At 37.9% G+C, this 20,354-nt stretch overlaps 1 protein-coding gene across 1 annotated transcript in view; it reads left to right on the top strand.

Annotated features, from left to right (window-relative positions):
- Nucleotides 1-10,632, top strand: part of LOC113068964 (copine-8-like) — a 136,698-nt gene extending 126,066 nt beyond the window's left edge. The window contains exons 18-21 of the mRNA XM_026241927.1: nt 4,541-4,643; nt 5,362-5,419; nt 5,796-5,869; nt 9,921-10,632. Coding sequence (XP_026097712.1) covers nt 4,541-4,643; nt 5,362-5,419; nt 5,796-5,869; nt 9,921-10,109 — 424 coding nt within the window. The 3' untranslated portion in view covers nt 10,110-10,632. The remainder of the gene's footprint in view (nt 1-4,540; nt 4,644-5,361; nt 5,420-5,795; nt 5,870-9,920) is intronic.
- Nucleotides 10,633-20,354: the final 9,722 nt, after the last annotated feature.

Genomic DNA, 20,354 nt, shown 5'->3' with positions numbered 1-20,354 from the left:
TTGGGATGATCTTGTTGAAGGCCGAGCTGAAGTCCACAAATAGGATCCTCACATAAGTCCCCGGTCTGTCTAAGTGTTGCAGAACATAATGCAGTCCAATGTTTACTGCATCGTCCACAGACCTGTTTGCTCTGTAGGCAAACTGCAGGGGGTCCAGTAAGGTACCAGTGATGTCCTTCAGGTGGGCCAGCACCAGTTTTTCAAATGACTTCATGACTACAGACGTTAGAGCCACAGGCATGTAGTCATTTAGTCCTGTAATTTTGGGTTTCTTAGGGATGGGGGTGATGGTGGAGCGTTTGAAGCATGAAGGGACTTCGCACAGCTCCAGCGATCTGTTGATGATCTGTGTGAAGATGGGGCCCAGCTGGTCAGCACAGGATTTCAGACAGGCTGGTGTAACACAATCTGGTCCTGGTGCTTTTTTCCTTTTCTGCTTCCGGAAGACCTGGCGCACCGCATCCTTGCTGATCTGAATTGCAGGTGTGGGGGAGAGGGGGGATGCAGGAGGTGAGAATGGTGAGAGTGCTTGATTGGAGAGGTGTTCAGGATGGGTTGCAGGAGCTGTTAATGGTGTGAACGTTTGTTTGGAGAGGCATTCAGGGCTGGTTGCAGGAGTTGTGAATGGTGTGAATGGTTGTGTGGGGAGGCATTCAGGGCAGGTGATGGGTGTTCTTTCAAACCTGCAGTAAAACTCGTTCAGATCGTCTGCCAGTCGTTGATTCTCCACAGTGCTGGGGGTGGTGTCTTGTAATTGGTCATCTCTTTCAGACTTTTCCACACTGATGCGGAGTCGTTGGAAGTGAACTGAGTCCTTATTTTTTCTGAATAATTCCTCTTTGCCGCTTTGATCTCTTTTTCCAGTGTGTATTTAGCCTGTTTATACAAGACATTGTCCCCCTTCACCTAAGTATCTTCTTTGGCCTGACGGAGCTGTCTGAGTTTTGCAGTGAACCACGGTTTGTCATTGTTGTAAATTAGTTGAGTCTTTGTAGGAATACACATATCCTCACAGAAACTGATATATGATGTTACAGTCTCTGTGAGTTCATCCAGATCGGTGGCAGCAGCTTCAAAAACACTCCAATCAGTGAGGTCAAAACAAGATTGTAAATCCTGCTCTGCTTCATTAGTCCATCTTTTTACAGTCCTTGATACAGGTTTAGATGATTTTAGTTTCTGCCTGTAGGACGGTATAAGATGAACCAGAAGGTGATCAGAACGTCCCAAAGCTGCTCGTGGAACAGAGTGATATGAATCCTTTATTGTGGTGTAGCAGTGATCCAATATAGTACTGTCTCTGGTGGGACATGTAACATGCTGTCTGTATTTTGGCAGTTCACGGGAGAGATTGGCTTTATTAAAGTCCCCGAGAATTATTAAAACAGAGTCCGGGTGTTGTTGTTCTGTGTCTGTGATCTGATCAGTGAGTTTCTGTAAAGCTGAGCTCACATGCGCTTGCGGAGGAATGTAAACACTGACCAGAATGAACGAGTGAAACTCCCGCAGCGAATAGAACGGCTTGCAGTTAATGAAGAGTGTTTCGATATTTGAGCAGCACGTCTTCTTTAACACAGTTACATCTGTACACCACCGTTCATTGATGTAAAAGCATGTCCTGCCGCCACGCGATTTCCCCGTTGATTCTGCGTCGTGATCCGCTCTAAACAGCTGAAAGTCCGGCAGATGGAGCGCGCTGTCCGGTATGGTGTCATTCAGCCAGGTTTCCGTGAAACACAGAGCAGCAGAGTGTCTGAAATCCTTATTTGTCCGAGAAAGCAGAAGGAGTTCGTCCATTTTGTTGGGTAGAGAGCGGAGATTTGCCAGATGGATGCTAGGCAACGGTGTTCGAAATCCGCGCTTCCTGAGTCTGACGAGCGCTCCCGCTCAATTCCCCCGTCTGCGCGTCCTGAAGCGTTTGATCAGCGCTGCTGCTCCTCCGATAACAACATTCACTAAAACGTCTGAATAATTGAAATCCGGAAAAACATCTTGTTCATCCATGGTGAAACCGATGGCAGGAATATAACTAAAGACAGGACAAACTAACAAAAACACAAAAACATATGCAGAGCACGTCACGGAGGCAGCCATCCTGTATCGGCACCAACATCAGTCAATTACAATTAAATAAACAAAGGAATTATGATCCATATTACAACGTTATTGCTTCGTTGGACTAAACGTGCTTCATGAGATGTCATTCAGTGGACTTTTCTAACTAAACTGGGATTTAATTTTCTGGGATTTAAACTGCGTTTCTAATTTTCATGTGTTTTTTATGTGTACTGCTTACACAAATGTCGATGCTTGAGGCTTAGATCTTTATAGTTTGTCAAGATTAAATTTGTCCCGTTTCATTTAATCTATTCATAAACACTGACACGTGTAAGTTGAGGGGCGTTCAAGACGAGGGCGTCGGGGTGCTGGCTTAGAGGTTAAATACAGCCTAATTGTGCATACCTAGCTTACTTGACTATAACCTTCATTACGCAACAAATAATAGAGTGCTAGTTTGCTTTGCATTCAAGCAATAGTGAAGACTCAAAAAACTCAGACACTCTGTGATTTTCTTATTGTCCAGCTGAACTCTCCTAAAACCATGCACTTTGATTCCATCAGTGTCTTAAATTTAGTTATAATAAATTTAAGGCCATAAAAGGTCAATTGTAAATGTGAATTGGTGACTCGACAAGAAGCTAATGCTAATGCATTTTAAGAATATAAACAATTAAGACATTAATATATATTTATTTGTTATTAAATTAATATAATTCATTGGTAGTAATTGTTTAAATGAATGTAATAATTTATTCTTTTGACTCATCACTTTCCTTTTGGGGTCACTTCATCTACAGCGATATTATTGACTTGATTGCAAATAAATGCACAGACACTATTAAAACTGAACAGAGATGACATCACTGAATTCAATGATAAACTGCCTTTAACTTTCATTTTGCATTATTGACACACTGTTTTCCTAATGAATGTTGTTCAGTTGCTTTGACGCAATGTATTTAAAGGTGACTTGACTTGACTTCTTAAAAATGGTTTGAAATGTGTGCTGAAAACTTTTTGCCAAAAACCTGTAATTAAACTGTATATATGGTATTACTTTTTATTCGTGCAAGTCTTAAAAAGGTCTAAAACAAATCTTACATTTGATTTGAAAAATCCTGCAGATATTCAGATTATTGCTTTCCATCACATTACAGCTGTTGGTTGTTGCTGTTTACTGAGGCAGTTTGATCTAGCCTTTTGTATTCATAGACTTTTATAAATATTCATATAAACAATTATTAATTTGAGATTTAAAATGCAGACCATCTTAATAACAATAAATTATGTATAATTACATGCAACTAACCCTAAACTAAACCCTCGTCCTAACCCTAACCATATGTTAAGTGCACATAGTTATCGATTATCACTCAGTACTTAAATGTATAATTACACTGCAACAAGAAAACCATAAAATAAAGTATTACCATAATTTATTAATTCATTCAGTAATGTATTGCTTGTATGATTATTTTCATATTAAATTAATGTTTTTAAAAATATTTATTTTAATTAGCACATTTGATGTCACATTTGACTTCTTGGGAAAGTCGTGGCCTAGTTGTTGGAGAATTTGACTCCTAACCCTAAGGTTGTGGGTTCTAGTCTCGGGCCAGCAATACCACAACGCAGGTGCCCTTGAGCAAGGCATCGAATCCCCAACTGCTCCCTGTGCACCGCAGCATAAATGGCTGCCCACTGCTCCGGGTGTGTTTTCACTGTGTGTGTGTGTGTGTGTGTTCACTGTTGTGTGTGTGCACTTTGGATGGGTTAAATGCAGAGCACTAATTCTGAAGTAATTGTTTTTACAGTGAGCCATAGTTGCACAATTCACGAAATGCCATTGTGTCCACTAGTGAATTTTTTAAATTTGCACAATGACAAGGGAAGGATTGTTTTGAGCATTACTGTGTACAGCATCTTTGAAATACTCAATGAAACATTAGGTTTTCAAAGCTTTAATCCACCAAAGCCAATCTGAGGAAGCAGAGGCTGGTATACTGATATACTGGTAAACTGATACCATTTCATCCCTTCTCCTTACCCAGAGGTCTGTAAGCGGATATTTCACTACAGATCAGCTTGAAACCAAATCACAATGAGTTGGAAGAGGCTAGTAAAGGGTGTCAAGTATTAGTGCTCTGAACAACTACACCCTTCAGTACAGTGTGTGGGTAAAAAAGAGACTAATATATCCATGATGCATTCAGAAAATAATTACATTTTACGGCTTTTTTTTTTTTTTTTTTGTATAGTAGGAATGGTTAGTAATAACCACATATAAACGAACTGTGCACTATGTATTTGCTTGTGTCTCCAAAGTTATAAATGCCTCAGGGTATTTTATTTACTTCATAACTGATAAAAATAGACAGTGTAGTAATACAGTGAAATTCTTTTACAATCCAGATGCTTTGGCCGTATATCCTCCAGGAATGAGATATTTAATAATGTAACAATGTACTCTCTCATGCAGACACGCTGCCTCAGTAAAGGACGGATCACAGTACTTCATCCTCCTCATCATCACAGATGGAGTGATATCAGATATGGCTCAGACAAAGGAGTCTATTGTTAACGTAGGTGTCCTGTCTACTAAACTACATTGAATGTTCATGTAGATTTTAGCTATGTAACCATCTATAAAATAGATTAACTCAATAGTCAATAATCAACTTTAATTAGATTTGTAGTGGGTTTTTATTTGAACTTCGAAAGGTTTACTATGAGATTATAAAATGTTTATCATATGACATTATAAAAACCTAAAGGAATTGTCCCCTGATTACATTTAAAATGCTTATCTATGACATCATAGGAACATCAGTTTAATGCATCAGTTTGTAAACCTTTTTGGGATTCATTTTTGAGAACTGTGTGGACCATAAATATTTATTTTGGCAGTTAAAAATGAAGAACAAATGCACTTATTTGTGTTTTTTTTTATATAGTATAATGTAAATATAAATAAATATATAAATATATAAACATATTACTATTTAATATATTATTATTTACATTACCAATTAAAATGTGAAAATATAAAAATAAATATATTTTATATGTAAATATACTCTATGTCTAATGTAATTACCGAAACACAAATGTACTAATGTTATTTCACCATAAATAAAAGCGAATTAGCTTATTACCTATACTATGAGAATATAGTTATTTGCTTTTAGACAAAAAACAGGTTTAAATTGAAAACCATGTTGTTGTTGTTTTTTCGATCAGACAAAAACAAATTGACATGGTCATCAATTTGATGACATACGCTTTTTTTCATAATTCCAGGCTGCATGTCTTCCCATGTCAATTATTATTGTTGGAGTTGGACCAGCCGAGTTTGATGGTGAGAAGAGTTATTTATTTATTTATTTATTTATTTTGCTCTTACAGATTTCATATTTCTTATATTTTCTTTTTATCCTCATTTTTGTAATAGACCTATTTTAAAAGTCATTTTATCTACACAACACATCCCCTTTACACCCAAGATGTGATGTGCGTTTTATAGTGATGCTCAGGCCTTTAACTTGAGCGGATAAAAGGATTGTTTACAACTGCAGAATAAATGAGCCTGCCATTTCCCCGTTGCACTGACAGGAATGCCAATGGGTTTAGGTTTAGGAATAATGAAATGAGTCAAAAATGCTCAAAACACACACAATTGTAGTCACTCAAATGCTAAACTTACTCATGGTTTTTTATCTGTTGTGTGTCCTCAGCCATGATCGAGCTGGATGGTGATGAAGTCAGAATCTCATCGAGAGGCAGAAATGCTGAGAGAGATATCGTACAGGTACAATAACACAGCTTAAGTATTCATCCTTCATCAATAATACATAAACAACTATAGATGTTATGGATATCTTGCAAGTTACATTTGTTTGTAAGTAAATGTACAATAATTTATTGTGCAGTTATTTGTTCTAATGGCACACAAATGACCAAAAAGTTTCAGAAATTTACTTTTTAAATCAAGCTACAAAAATTTGACAGTAGTCATGTAATTTAACAAGCATCTGTATATGTAATGCATTGTAATGTATAAATATATACAATGGTATCCTTAACACATTATAATGTGTTTGAAATGCTTTATACTTATAATCAGTTTGCATGATCTCATAAATACATTTACATTTAGTCATTTTGCAGACACTTTTATCCAAAACGACTTACAATTAGGGAATACACAAGCGATACTTCTTAAAGAGGCAAACAGACAAAGGAAGTGATCGTAATACCAAGGCATTGTTCAAATAACTTCAAGTTAGAAAGAGAAGGAATACATAAAGAGACTGACAAAGTTTTTTTTTTTCTTTTTTACATATTTTTCATAATTTAGGACAAAGTCAAGTAGTGTCGAAAGGGATGATTTTTCAGCTGTCACCTGAAAAATTCACGGGAATTCAGCATTCCGGATAGGGGTGGGAAGATCATTCCACCAGCCAGGAATGGTGAAAGAGAATGTTCTGGAAAGGGATTTTAAGGCCTCTCTGTGATAGTACCATGAGGTGTCACTCACTAGGGGATCTCAGACTTTTTGGGCTCTTTTGGGATAGTTGAAGACCAGTCAAGCCGCTGCATTCTGAATCATTTGTAGAGGTTTGATAGTGTTTAATGGAAGTCCAGCCAGAAGAGCATTGTAGTAGTCCAGCCTAGAAATGAGAAGGGCCTGGACAAAAAGTTGTGCAGCAGGCTCCATTAGAAAGGACCCTAATCATTCTGATGTTGTGCAATGCAGACATTCAAGATTGAGCCAACTTTACAATGTGGTCTTTGTAGGTTAGCTGGTCATCAAAGACTACACCAATATTTTTAACCTACGTTGATTGGGTAATTGTAGAAAAACCTAGCTGGATAGTGAAATTATACTGTAGAGCTGGAGTGGCAGGGAAGACAAGATGTTCAGTCTTTGCCAAGTTGAGCTATAGGTGATGTTCCTTCATCCATGCCGTGATGTACGCCAGGCAGCTTGAGATCTGTGCAGCTACCGTTGGATCATCTGGTTGAAATGAGAGATAGAGCTGTGTTGTCATCAGCATAGCAATGGTAGCAGAAGCCATGTGCCTGTATTATGGGACCCAGTGATGTAGTTTATATGGAGAAGAAGAGGGGTCCAAGAACTGATCCCCGAATAACCCCTGAAAGACCTACAAGTGAAATAGGATTGAAGCCAGCGAAGTAGAATCGCTGTGATGCATCACTAAAGGTAGACAGAATGCAGATAGAAGGATCTGATGATTGACAGTGTCAAAAGCAGCAGATAGATGCAGCAGAATAAGAGCTTTATAAATTACATTCAAATCTGTAAGACTGATAGTACAGTATTACAGCAAAAGAACAGCATTTATTGGAAACAGAAATATTTTGTAACGTGATAAAAGTCTTTACTAAAAATTTTTATAAATTTAATGCATAGCAAGCATACAAGCATACTTATTCATACTGAATAAAAATATTAATTGTTTTAAAAGTAACCATTGTAATCCCATATTTTTAAATGGTATTGAATTTTGCTGAAATGAATTGAGACAATTAATAAAAGTTTATTTAGATTATTATAATAATGTGTTGTGTGGACGATAATGTGTTGATGTAAACGAGCCTCAAGATATGCTAAAATGCTGATATTAAAATTTTGTTGTGAAACTTATCCAGGTAATTGAATTTTCAGCTTATAAAACCAAGCAAATTATATTTATTATCATCCATTACTATGATAAATTGCACATTATATATATATCTATATATCTATCTATCTGTCTATATATATATATATATATATATATATATATATATATATATATATATATATATATATATATATATATATATATAAGCATTCTTAGCTCTGACCATCTCTGCTTGCTTTATGAAAAAAAGAACAGAGCTCTCTCAGTCTCTCTCAAAATGTAATTTCTTAATGCTTTCTATGCTCCTCTGTGCTCTACTTTTCTTATAGTTCTTGGCGAGGTAGTCATCATTATGTGTAGATTGCCCCACGCTCTTTAGGAAGCATTTTAACAGGCAGTGTGCATGAACGGCTGTCATAGGTGGCTAGGGAGGCTTGTTCAGTCAGCTTTGCCTTCACATACACACATTCCAGTAGATCTGGCTTCCCAGCGGCCAACATGTTACTTAAAAGTCCAGTTTTTCAAAACTAAATGGCTGTGTAGTGCTATCAGAAGCTGCCATATCTTTTAGGATAATTTGGCTCTTAGTATCAAAGGCATTTGAGTTGATTGGCATGCTGAGCATTTGATGGCTTTGCCCTTATTTTAGGTTAATTGGTATTTTCAGCTACACAAATTGTTACAGAATTGCAGATGATTGTGAGACCTGCTTCAGATTACTTTCACTTGTTTAAAGTCAACAATAAAGAGTGTGTTTATACATGTACCATAAAATCTACTTTACACTGAAGCTAAAGTTTATTTTGTAATAGTTTTTACATTTTCTGCCAAAAGCATACATGATTTCATATGTGTTATTAGATGTGTTTTCCATTGCATCATTGCATTGTTTGTTTAGTATTTACTGCTAATATATATATATATATATATATATATATATATATATATATATATATATATATATATATATATATATATATATATATATAATTATAAACACTTTTTATATATATATATATATATATATATATATATATATATATATATATATATATATATATATATATATATATATATATATATATATATATATATTGAATTTCCAACACAATCAGTATTGTAATCTGGTTGATATTGAAAAGTCAAAATGTAACATAACGTCATTTGACGTAAAATGCGATATTCGCTGAGTTATTAGGTAATGTTTTCTTCCTTTTTTTTCCAAAGCACAACACACACCAGTCTCCCTTTTTTGAAAAATGCGATTTATCCTCTCAACTAATCACAGTGCACCATTCTACAGACTCTAGACAGATTTGGCAGCTCTTTGAATACACCTGGCATCCTAGTTTTCCTCATCTACTTTCTAATTTTGTGATCAACAAACAAGGGCCGCATGATAATTTGCATGTGATTGTCATGCAGATCTCGTTAGTAAAGCTGGTTCTGTGATTAATTGTACCAATAAATCTCCATCACGTACTTTCAGATGGAAATTATTTAGATGCATTTAATACACAGTGCCGTAAATCAATGACAAGCTACGCTATATCTCGTTTATTAGATGAATCGCATTCGATTATGAATGTGATGGCTTGTCAGTGTTAAGTGTTTTTATTAATGCCATTTATGTTTTGTAAATGCAACATGTAGCACTTTTCAACTAAATGAATGTAACATGGCAAAGATGAATGCACTTTTGGAAGTTTTTGAAATGTCATTTTGGAATTTTCTGTTGTCTAATATGATATTGTTCATGTTCTTGTTCATGATAAAAATGTAATTTATTGCTGCAATTAATTTATAGCATTAACAAGATGACCCATTGAATTCATGTTGGAATATTTAATGTTACATAAAGATGCAATGTGAAACTTTGAAACAGAAAATAGTGTTTTTCATCTCTCTCTCTCTCTCTCTCTCTCTCTCTCTCTCTCTCTCTCTCTCTCTCTCTCTCTCTCTCTCTCTATATATATATATATATATATATATATATATATATATATATATATGTCAAGTTATTTTTGTCTTTTTCTGAAAAAATTAGTTCAGCCAAAAATTGAAATTTCCATAATTTACTAACCTTCATGTTGTTCCAAGCTTGAACAAAGAAACTTAAAGATGAAGAGTCATATTTCTTCAAATGTAAAAAAAAAAAAAAAAAAAAAATAGCTAAATATGAAATATAGTTTTTTTCTTTTTCTTTTGCAGTTTGTTCCATTCAGAGATTACATTGATCGCACTGGGAATCACATCCTTAGCATGGAACGCCTAGCCAAAGATGTTCTTGCTGAAATCCCAGACCAGTTCATATCCTATATGAAGACCAGAGGAATCAAGCCGTCTCCCACTCCCCCTCCGTACACATACCCAGGACTTCCAATGCAAACTCAGATCTAAAATGGCCCAGGAGTAAGCCTTGCAGTATCTCAGTATTGCTCTCTCAATCACTCAGTGAGATTAAATTATCCTCAGCCTTTCTGTCCCTTTCTTTTTGCACTATGGGGCTGTAGATGGACAACATGGTTAGACAGGGTTCTGAAAACAGGTTTACTTCCGTCATGTCTCTCAGTTTCTCTCTCTGTCTCAATGCCTGGCTAGCTTTTTTTTCTGAGGGCCTTATTATAGAATTAACTTTGTATTTCTGGCTTACTGTGAAAAGAAGGATGAAGTTGTATGAGGGTAAAGAAAGACAAAAAATTGAGCTGATGATGTTGCACCCTGTCTCAGAACAGCAGAGCAGCTTCCTCTTCCTCAGACCAGGAAAATTCTAACAAATCACTAGTCGCAAATAGACTGTTATATATAACTTCAAAAGTAGACTTCTTCCATCGTTTTTTGTCTTGTTATCTCTTTTTTTTTCTGAGCTCTCACTCAATGTTTACATGTTAATAATTTTCTTACTGTTGGATCTAACTTTTATAAGCATCTTCAACTTTCAACTTTGCCATGCAAATCCTTGCAGCGTGTTATTTTTGCCATGTCCATCAGGTGGCATGGGCTGGTGTCGTTCCAGAAGACCATATTTCTTGCATGGAAATGGTGTGAACAGGCATGCGATGCTTGTTGTGCATTCATGTTATTTTACCTTTTCTTAATCTCTTTTTTCTCACTCACTTTCTCTTCATTTTCTTTTTTTCCCCTGATGTAAGCACAATAGATGGGCACCTCATCGTGTAAAAAGAACCTCATAAGACTCACCGTGCTTCATTACAATTAGATCTGAGCAGCTGCTCAAGAGCCCAGTGGTCAAAAACACAGATACCATTATTATTAGATGTCTTGTTTTTATTGTTATTATTTTAAGTCTTATGTTAAAGTATTGTACGCATATTTGATCTTCATCTGGTAGAGTTGCCCAAAGATAGTGTCAAAAACACAAAGCTTATCATGAAATCCTTCTTCTTGGATTTCACTGTGAATTTTTAAGTGTTGAAAACTGATAAGATGCAGAATTATACACCCAGTTTAAATGTTTTTGATCCTATTATTTTAGAAATGAGGTCTTAGTATTAGGAAAATAATTATTTAAAGTCTTCAAAACTCATGGCAATAGGACCACTGGGAGGAGCCAGAGGAGTTTTTCACAGATTATCTGTCTCATATTCTACTGTCAGGACATAATAACAGGTTTAACAAATATGTAAAATATATATTTTTTGAGTGTTTTTTTTATTATTATTATAATGTACTTCAGCACGCCAGTGTTTTACACAAAAATCACCTTAAAAGTAATTGCTAAATTGGCAGAAAAAAAAAGTAAGCAAGCAAGCAAAAAGCAAGTTTGAGATTATTTTAATATTATAATAAAAATGTTTTGTTTACTGCTTTTCTTTCACTATTAACTCAACATATTAATTTTAAATGGAAATCTTAAGTAGGCACAATTTATATTTGTCTACATACTTTCCAGCCTTTAAGCATACCACTTAAGTCAAATATTATTATTATTTTTATCAAGATCATGATAAACATACATTCAGTCATAATTCATACTACTTTCTTTGTTCTCATCTTGACTTGGTAAGCATGAACTGCACAGAGGAATAGTGAGTGAGTGGATGTCAGCTCGGCAAGCATCATCAAAGTGTTTTTAAATTTGTGACTCGACTCACATGAAATTTGTTTACTGAAGATATCCAAATAATATATTGTATGCTATTCATATCTAAATATTACGTGCACTATGTTTGCATGTACAGTTTTACAAGAGATTAATCAGTTATTTTGTTATTGTTAGTGTTTTGAGTAAAAAAAAAAAAAATCAAACAGGAAAATAACTGTACAAATGGCCTTAATCTCTCACTGAATTCTTGGAATTGTGTGATGCCTTTAGATATGAATTGTTATATATTTTGTTTCAGTGTATAATTGATTTCTAGTCTATATGCTAGTGTTCTTTGCACAACTCATGAAAAAAAAAATTGTAATCTTTTGAATCAGTTTTTAATCAAAGAAAGCATGATTAAAGTTTTGATTGTCTAGTAAATCCATATGATGAAATTTTTATTTCTGTATCAAGTACTAATTTTGGAATAAACATTATTAATATATACCAATTATATCGGTAGCTCCATGTAGCTGTTTTCATTTTATTTTTTCTCTAGAATCTTTATCTTACTATCACTGGCCGTTTTTTTTTGTTGTTGTTGTTGTTGTTGTTGTTTTTAAGTGGTATAATATTAATTCACACCATATTTCTGATATTATCGATCAGTCTTATCAGATTAACTTTGATCGTTCACTTTTCCGTGAGTGCAGTACACCTGCAAAGCGTGAGCACTCGTTAGCTTGTCATTAGCGTTTTCTTTTCTCCTCTCCTCTCTCTCGCTCCAGTTTTTCACAAGTTCATCAAACAACCGCAGTAAGAATATTTCATCAAGCACGGTGAGTAATGGCTTCTCCTGCTATCGTTATTTGCACCTCTTGCCACATGTACAGTTTATCTATCTCTGTCGCTGATGAGGGATTCACATGTGATAAATGCAGGGAAATAGTTAGGCTGACAGAGAAGATTTCAGAATTAGAGACGCGCATCCAAACTTTAATTGAGGACAGTAAGAATGTTAGGGCTCTAGATACGGCTTTGGATGCGTCTAGCTCAGGGATTCCTGTACATTGTTCGGTTCCGGCAACAGAGCCCCTGCAGCAGGACATCTGGGTGACAGTGAGGCAGCGTAGTCGTGGGTCAAAACACCGCTCTTTTGTTCCGATCAAAACATTAAACAGGTTCTCCCCACTCAGTGATGCACCCACTGAGAAACCTGATGAAAGTGCTCTAGTTATTGGTGATTCTATTGTACGGAACGTGAATATAGAGACACCAGCCACCATAGTCAAATGTTTACCGGGAGCCAGAGCGCCTGACATCTTGGCAAATTTAAAAGTGCTGGCAAATGCTAAACGTAAATACAGTAAGATTTGTATTCATGCCGGCGCTAATGATGTTCGACTTCGCCAGTCGGAGATCACTAAAAATAACTTTAAAGAGGTGTGTGAACTTGCAAGCACGATGTCAGACACTGTAATATGCTCTGGTCCCCTCCCTGCTTACCGTGGTGATGAGATGCATAGCAGATTGTCATCACTCAATGGCTGGATGTCTAAGTGGTGCCCACAGCATAACATAGGTTTCATAGACAATTGGACGAGCTTTTGGGGCAGACCTGACCTGTTTAAAAGAGATGGTCTTCATCCCTCCTGGGGTGGCGCCACTCTTCTCTCTAGAAATATGGCAAATAGTCTTAGAGTTCATACTTGACTAAATGGGGCCCAGGTCATGAAGTAGACAGACGGCTAAACCGACTGTCTGCTAGCTGCCTCCCGTCACAGAGGTCAGCTAATTCTCAGCACATAGAGACTCTTTCACCTAGATATCACACTATAGAGACTGTGTCTGTTCCCCGAACTAGAAAATACAAAAAACGTCCAAACCAAGTTATGGTTAACAATTTAATTGAGGTTCAACAAATAAAAAACAAATGCAATATGGATAAACAAATGATAAAGCTTGGCTTATTGAATATCAGATCCCTTTCCACGAAAACACTTTTTGTAAATAATATGATAACTGATCATAATATAGATGTGCTCTGTTTGACAGAATGTGACTGGTGGTGAAAGGACAGTCTGGAAGCAGATGCAAGTTTACTGATTTAATGAGAAGATATAGCGTTGGTAACATAAACAAACAATGACGATGAGACAGCGATACTCCGAGGGGATGGTGAAGTGGTGAGAAGTCCAGCTGATGGTGGAGAGAAGGTGAGTAATCCGAATGACGATGGCGTGAGGCAGCAGGAGAGGGTGGCACAGGAACTGCGGGGAATAGAGCCGAAGGTAAGTGTCCGTGGCTGAGTGAACGTGCGAAGAGTGGATGAGGTTCTAGGGAAACACAGACATCCAAACGCAAACAACACGGAGAGTCAGACGAACAGGGTAAACACTAAACAACGATTTCACAAACACAAGATGTGAGACAAGCCATTATATAGTGGATGAGTAATGAGTGGCAGCTGTTGCTGATACAATTAACGGAGACACCCACAACTAGTCAGTGCAGACGCGGAACACACAGAATTCACCACAAAGTGTAAACATCCCGAGATCAAGGTTTACCAACGAAGAGCGTAAGAAGAGAAGGCGGGCCTTATTCGGTCGACTCTTATAGCTTGAGATAGTTCACGCCTCTGTTCGCGTGAACAACCAATGAACGTCCGCGATCTGCAGCGGGAAAAAGTTCCTTTGTCTCTGTAGAAAACAACCCCCTAGTGATTTCATTGTCAGATTTCATCAGGGATATTCTAGCAAGTTCGTAATTCCAAAATAATAAACTTTTCATTACTTTCCTATAGATAAGTGGGTCTGTCAAAGCATGACGATTACAAAAACACCAAACAGTATATATATAAGTGATCAAAACATGAAGTTATATTCGAATGCAGAATTACACACATTTAAAGATTTGATTAACACATGATAACACTGCAGATAGTCCCAATTTATATGGGAAACCTCTAATGTACCAAAAAGAACTACGTAATACATTTAGAAAACATAAAAACAAAAGAAATAGTTTAGAATGCATTGGGAAAAGAAACCAGTGATTTAGCTTCTCTCCCGTCCTGTTGCCCAGAGGGGTCATAAAGTTTATGAGCTGCAAAGGAGTGGGGGTTGCAGAAACATGGCTCTCTTTGAGAAAGTTAAAATGAGGAAAGACATTTCCCAAAGTAAAAGCTAGCAACTTATACTCTACACATAACAAAGATTAACCATTTTGTGCAATCCATAAACATTCAAAATACATATTAATAAGGACTTACAAGTCCTTAAAGTAAGGAACTTTAAGAAAGGTTTCTTTTTGGGTGTGTGTGTTCAGGAATTTGTTTGGGGGTTTTCATTTCTCCTTTGAGGCTTGCACGGATATCGTAAATTAATTAAAGTCCAGCCAGGCTGGCGCCAGGCCAGGCATTTAGTGCAAAAAGGGTTTCATTTGTATGCCTGAATTTAACCCATGAATCGATGACCTGCATATGCATTACACCTATAAGGGAGTGATCCAATATGTCCCTAGCAGGTACCCAACTCCTCTCCTCCGGACCGTAACCTTCCCAGTCCACCAGATACTGGAATCCTCTTCCCCTCCGTCTCGAGTCCAGAATACGATTAACCGAATATGTTGGTTCCCCATCTACGAGACGTGGCGGCGGGGGAACCGGAGTAGGCGGATTAATACGTGCATAAAACACGGGTTTAATTTTGGACACATGAAAGGCGGGGTGTATCCTCTTGTACGCAGGAGGTAGTTTGAGGTGGACTGTCTCCAGACTAATGATCTTGGTGATAGTAAACGGGCCGATACATTTAGGAGCTAATTTATTAGAAACGGTTCGCAAGGGAATGTTACTGGTAGAAAGCTACACTTTTTGACCCACGACGTAGACAGGAGGCTTTGACCGGTGGCGATCGGCCTTGGCCTTAGTGCGCTCCCTCAGCCGGAGCAGAGTCTCACGGGCTCTGGTCCAGGTGCGGTGACACCTCTGGACAAACGCATGAGCGGAGGGGACCGCGACTTCAGATTCCAGACTGGGAAACACTGGTGGCTGGTACCCTACACTACACTGAAACGGAGAGAGGCCCGTAGCTGACACTGGCAATGAATTGTGGGCGTACTCCACCATGACTCCAGGAAGAAGGATTCATCTCAACGTCCTCTCTAAATCTTGGTTGGCTCACTTAGATTGTCCGTTGCTTTGGGGATGATAACCTGACGACAAGCTAAGTGACGCTCCTAATAATTTGCAAAACGCTTTCCAAAATTTGGATATAAACTGAGATCCCCTGTCTGAAACCACGTCTACCGGGAGGCCATGAAGCCGAAAGACGTGATCTAAAACAGTAACCGCTGTCTCCTTGGCTGTCGGTAATTTGGGCAAGGGAATGAAATGTGCCACTTTCGAGAACCGGTCCACTACGGTCAAAACGACCATCATGCCATTAGAGGGTGGGAGGGCGGTAACAAAATCTAGAGGGATATGGGACCAGGGTCTCGAAGGGACAGACAGTGGTTGAAGAAGCCCATCAGGAGGTCGGTTAGATGACTTACCACTGGCGGGAGATAATCGATGTGAAAAAAACGCGCAAGGGTGTACCTTATCGTCTGAAGCAGCACGTTGGGACAACACTGCTCCTACCCCTACCGCTGATGCGATGACCTCCACCACAAACTGCCATGTGGGATCAGGGGCCACAAGGATGGGAGCCAAAACGAAGCAGTTCTTAAAGTTAGTGAACGCAGCCTCAGCTGCGTCCGACCACCTGAACGGATTACTGGGAGAGGTCAAGGCTGTCAAAGGTGAGGCTAGTTGGCTGAAATTACGGATGAAACGACGATAGAAACTGGCGAACCCCAGAAACCGCTGTAGGGCATTACGGGAGTCTGGAGATGGCCAATCTATCACAACCTTAACTTTGTCAGGGTCCATACGTATTCCCTCAGACGAAACGATATACCCTAGGAAGGGGACCGACTGTGCATGGAATACGCACTTCTCCGCCTTGACAAAAAGCTCATTCTCTAGTAAGCTCTGGAGCACTCGTCTGACCTGTTGAACGTGTTCCTGGAGAGATGAAGAAAAAATCAGTATGTCATCCAGGTAAACATATAAACTGATCTACCATATCTCTCAACACGTCATTCACGAGTGCTTTCACAAGTTGGAGAGCCCAAACGGCATCACCAAGTACTCAAAGTGCCCTCTAGGGGTGTTAAAGGCAGTTTTCCATTCATCCCCCTTCCTGATGCAGACCAAATGATAAGCATTACGTAAATCCAATTTTGTGAATACAGATGCTCCCTGTAACCTCTCGAAAGCTGAAGACATGAGTGGTAAAGGATAAGTGTTCTTATGTGTTGTTCAACTCTCTGTAAATCAATACAAGGTCGCAGCGAACCATCCTTCTTACCCACAAAAAAAGAACCCCGCCCCTGCTGGAGAAGAGGAAGGACGGATGAACCCAGAGGCTAAGGAATCAGAAATGTATTTCTCCATGGCCTCCCTCTCAGGAATAGAAAGAGAGTATAACTTGCCTTTAGGCAGAGATTTACCTGACACTAAGTCTATGGCACAGTCGTAGGGACGATGCGGAGGAAGAGAAGCAGCCCGGGACTTACTGAACACTTCCTTCAGGTCCAGATACTCAACAGGCACGTTTGGCAAAACCATGGTCTCCTTCTGAAAGACAGAAACAGGAACAACGGGACAAGCAGAAACCAGACAAGACTCATGACAACTTTCACTCCACAATGTGACAGTGTTAGAACCCCATTCCACTCGTGGATTATGTTTGAACAACCAGGGGTGACCTAAAACAATGGGAGCAACAGGGGAGTCCATGAGAAAAAAGGATATGGTTTCTTGATGGTTTCCAGATGTGATGAGTGTGATGGGTTCTGAATGGTGTGTGACGTGAGGCAGTTCCTGTTATAAACATGAGCCGCGTCTAAAAGGCAAAGGGGGAGGAATTGCTTCAATTTATAACAAAGTTTTCAGGATTTCTCAGAGGGCAGGCTTCAAGTATAACTTATTTGAAGTAATGGTGCTACATATAACATTATACAGAGAAACAAATGTTAATGATAAATCCCCTGTTATGTTTGTACTGGCTACTGTATACAGGCCACCAGGCCACCATACAGACTTTATTAAAGAGTTTGGTGATTTTATATCTGAGATAGTTCTGGCTGCAGATAAAGTTTTAATAGTTGGTGATTTTAATATCCATGTCGATAATGAAAAAGATGCATTGGGATCAGCATTTATAGACATTCTGGACTCTATTGGTGTTAAACAACATTTTTCAGGACCTACTCATTGTCGAAATCATACTCTAGATTTAATACTGTCACATGGAATTGATGTTGATATCGTTGAAATTATTCAGCCAAGTGATGATATCTCAGATCAATATTTAGTTCTGTGCAAACTTCATATAACCAAAATTGTAAATTCTACTTCTTGTTACAAGTATCGAAGAACCATCACTTCTACCACAAAAGACTGCTTTTAAAGTTATCTTCCTGATGTATCCAAATTCCTTAGCATATCCAAAACCTCAGAACAACTTGATGATGTAACAGAAACTATGGACTCTCTCTTTTCTAGCACTTTAAATAAAGTTGCTCCTTTAAGCTTAAGGAAGGTTAAGGAAAACAGTTTGACACCATGGTATAATGAGCATACTCGCACCCTAAAGAGAGCAGCTTGAAAAATGAAGCGCAGCTGGAGGAAAACAAAACTAGAGGTATTTCGTATTGTTTGGCGGGAAAGTAACATATCCTACAGAAAAGCATTAAAAACTGCTAGATCTGATTACTTTTCTTCTCTTTTAGAAGAAAACAAACATAACCCCAAGTATTTATTCAGCAGAGTGGCTAAATTAATGAAAAATAAAACCTCAACAAGTGTTGACATTTCCCAACACCACAGCAGTAATGACTTTATGAACTACTTTACTTCTATAATCGATACTATTAGAGATAAAATTGCAACCATTCAGCCGTCAGCTACAGTATCACATCAGACAGTGCACTATAGACCCCCTGAGGAACAGTTCCACTCATTCTCTACTATAGGAGAGGAAGAATTGTATAAACTTGTTAAATAATCTAAACCAACAACATGTATGTTAGACCCTATACCATCTAAGCTCCTAAAAGAGATGCTTCCAGAAGTCATATGTCCTCTTCTGACTATTATTAATTCCTCACTGTCATTAGGATATGTCCCCAAAACCTTCAAACTGGCTGTTATTAAGCCTCTCATAAAAAAACACAACCTGACCCCAAAGAACTAGTTAATTATAGACCAATCTCAAATCTCCCTTTTCTGTCCAAGATACTAGAAAAGGTGGTATCCTCACGATTATATTCCTTCTTAGAGAAAAATGGTATATGTGAGGATATCCAATCAGGATTTAGACCGTATCATAGTACTGAGACTGCTCTCCTTAGAGTTACAAATGATCTGCTCTTATCATCTGATCGTGGGTGCATCTCTCTATTTGTTTTATTGGATCTTAGTGCTGTGTTTGACACAATTGACCACATCATTCTTTTGCATAGACTTGAACACTTTGTTGGCATCAGTGGAAGTGCATTAGCATGGTTTAAATCGTACTTGTATGACCGCCATCAGTTCGTAGCAGTGAATGAAGATGTATCATATTGATCACAAGTGCAGTATGGAGTTCCTCAAGGCTCAGTACTAGGGCCGCTACTCTTCACACTTTATATGTTACCCTTGGGAGATATCATCAGGAAACATGGTGTTAGCTTTCACTGTTATGCTGATGATACTCAGCTCTATATTACTTCGCGGCTCGGTGAAACACACCAATTTGAAAAACTAATGGAATGCATAGTCGATATAAAAAAATTGGATGACGAGTAATTTCTTACTGCTAAATTCAGAAAAAACAGAGGTGTTAATTATAGGACCTAAAAACTCTGTTTGTAATAACCTAGAACACTGTCTAAGACTTGATGGTTGCTCTGTCAATTCTTCGTCATCAGTTAGGAACCTATGTGTGCTATTTGATCGCAATCTTTCCTTAGAAAGCCACATTTCTAGCATTTGTAAAACTGCATTTTTCCATCTCAAAAATATATCTAAATTACGGCCTATGCTCTCAATGTCAAATGCAGAAATGTTAATCCATGCATTTCTGACTTCAAGGTTAGATTATTGTAATGCTTTATTGGATGGTTGTTCTGCACGCTTAGTAAACAAACTACAGCTAGTCCAAAATGCAGCAGCAAGAGTTCTTACTAGAACCAGGAAGTATGACCATATTAGCCCGGTCCTGTCATCGCTGAACTGGCTCCCTATCAAACATTGTATAGATTTTAAAATATTGCTTATTACTTATAAAGCCCTGAATGGTTTAGCACCTCAGTATTTGAATGAGCTACTTTTACAATATACTCCTCTACGTCCGCTACGTTCTCAAAACTCAGGCAATTTGATAATACCTAGAATATCAAAATCAACTGCGGGCGGGAGATCCTTTTCCTATTTGGCGCCTAAACTCTGGAATAACCTACCTAACATTGTTCGGGAGGCAGACACACTCTTGCAGTTTAAA

The sequence above is a fragment of the Carassius auratus genome, unplaced genomic scaffold, assembly GCF_003368295.1.
Source record: "Carassius auratus strain Wakin unplaced genomic scaffold, ASM336829v1 scaf_tig00000272, whole genome shotgun sequence".
Classification (NCBI taxonomy): domain Eukaryota; kingdom Metazoa; phylum Chordata; class Actinopteri; order Cypriniformes; family Cyprinidae; genus Carassius; species Carassius auratus.
The sequence above is the reverse complement of the archived record's forward strand: the minus strand, read 5'-3'. Positions and strand labels throughout refer to the sequence as shown.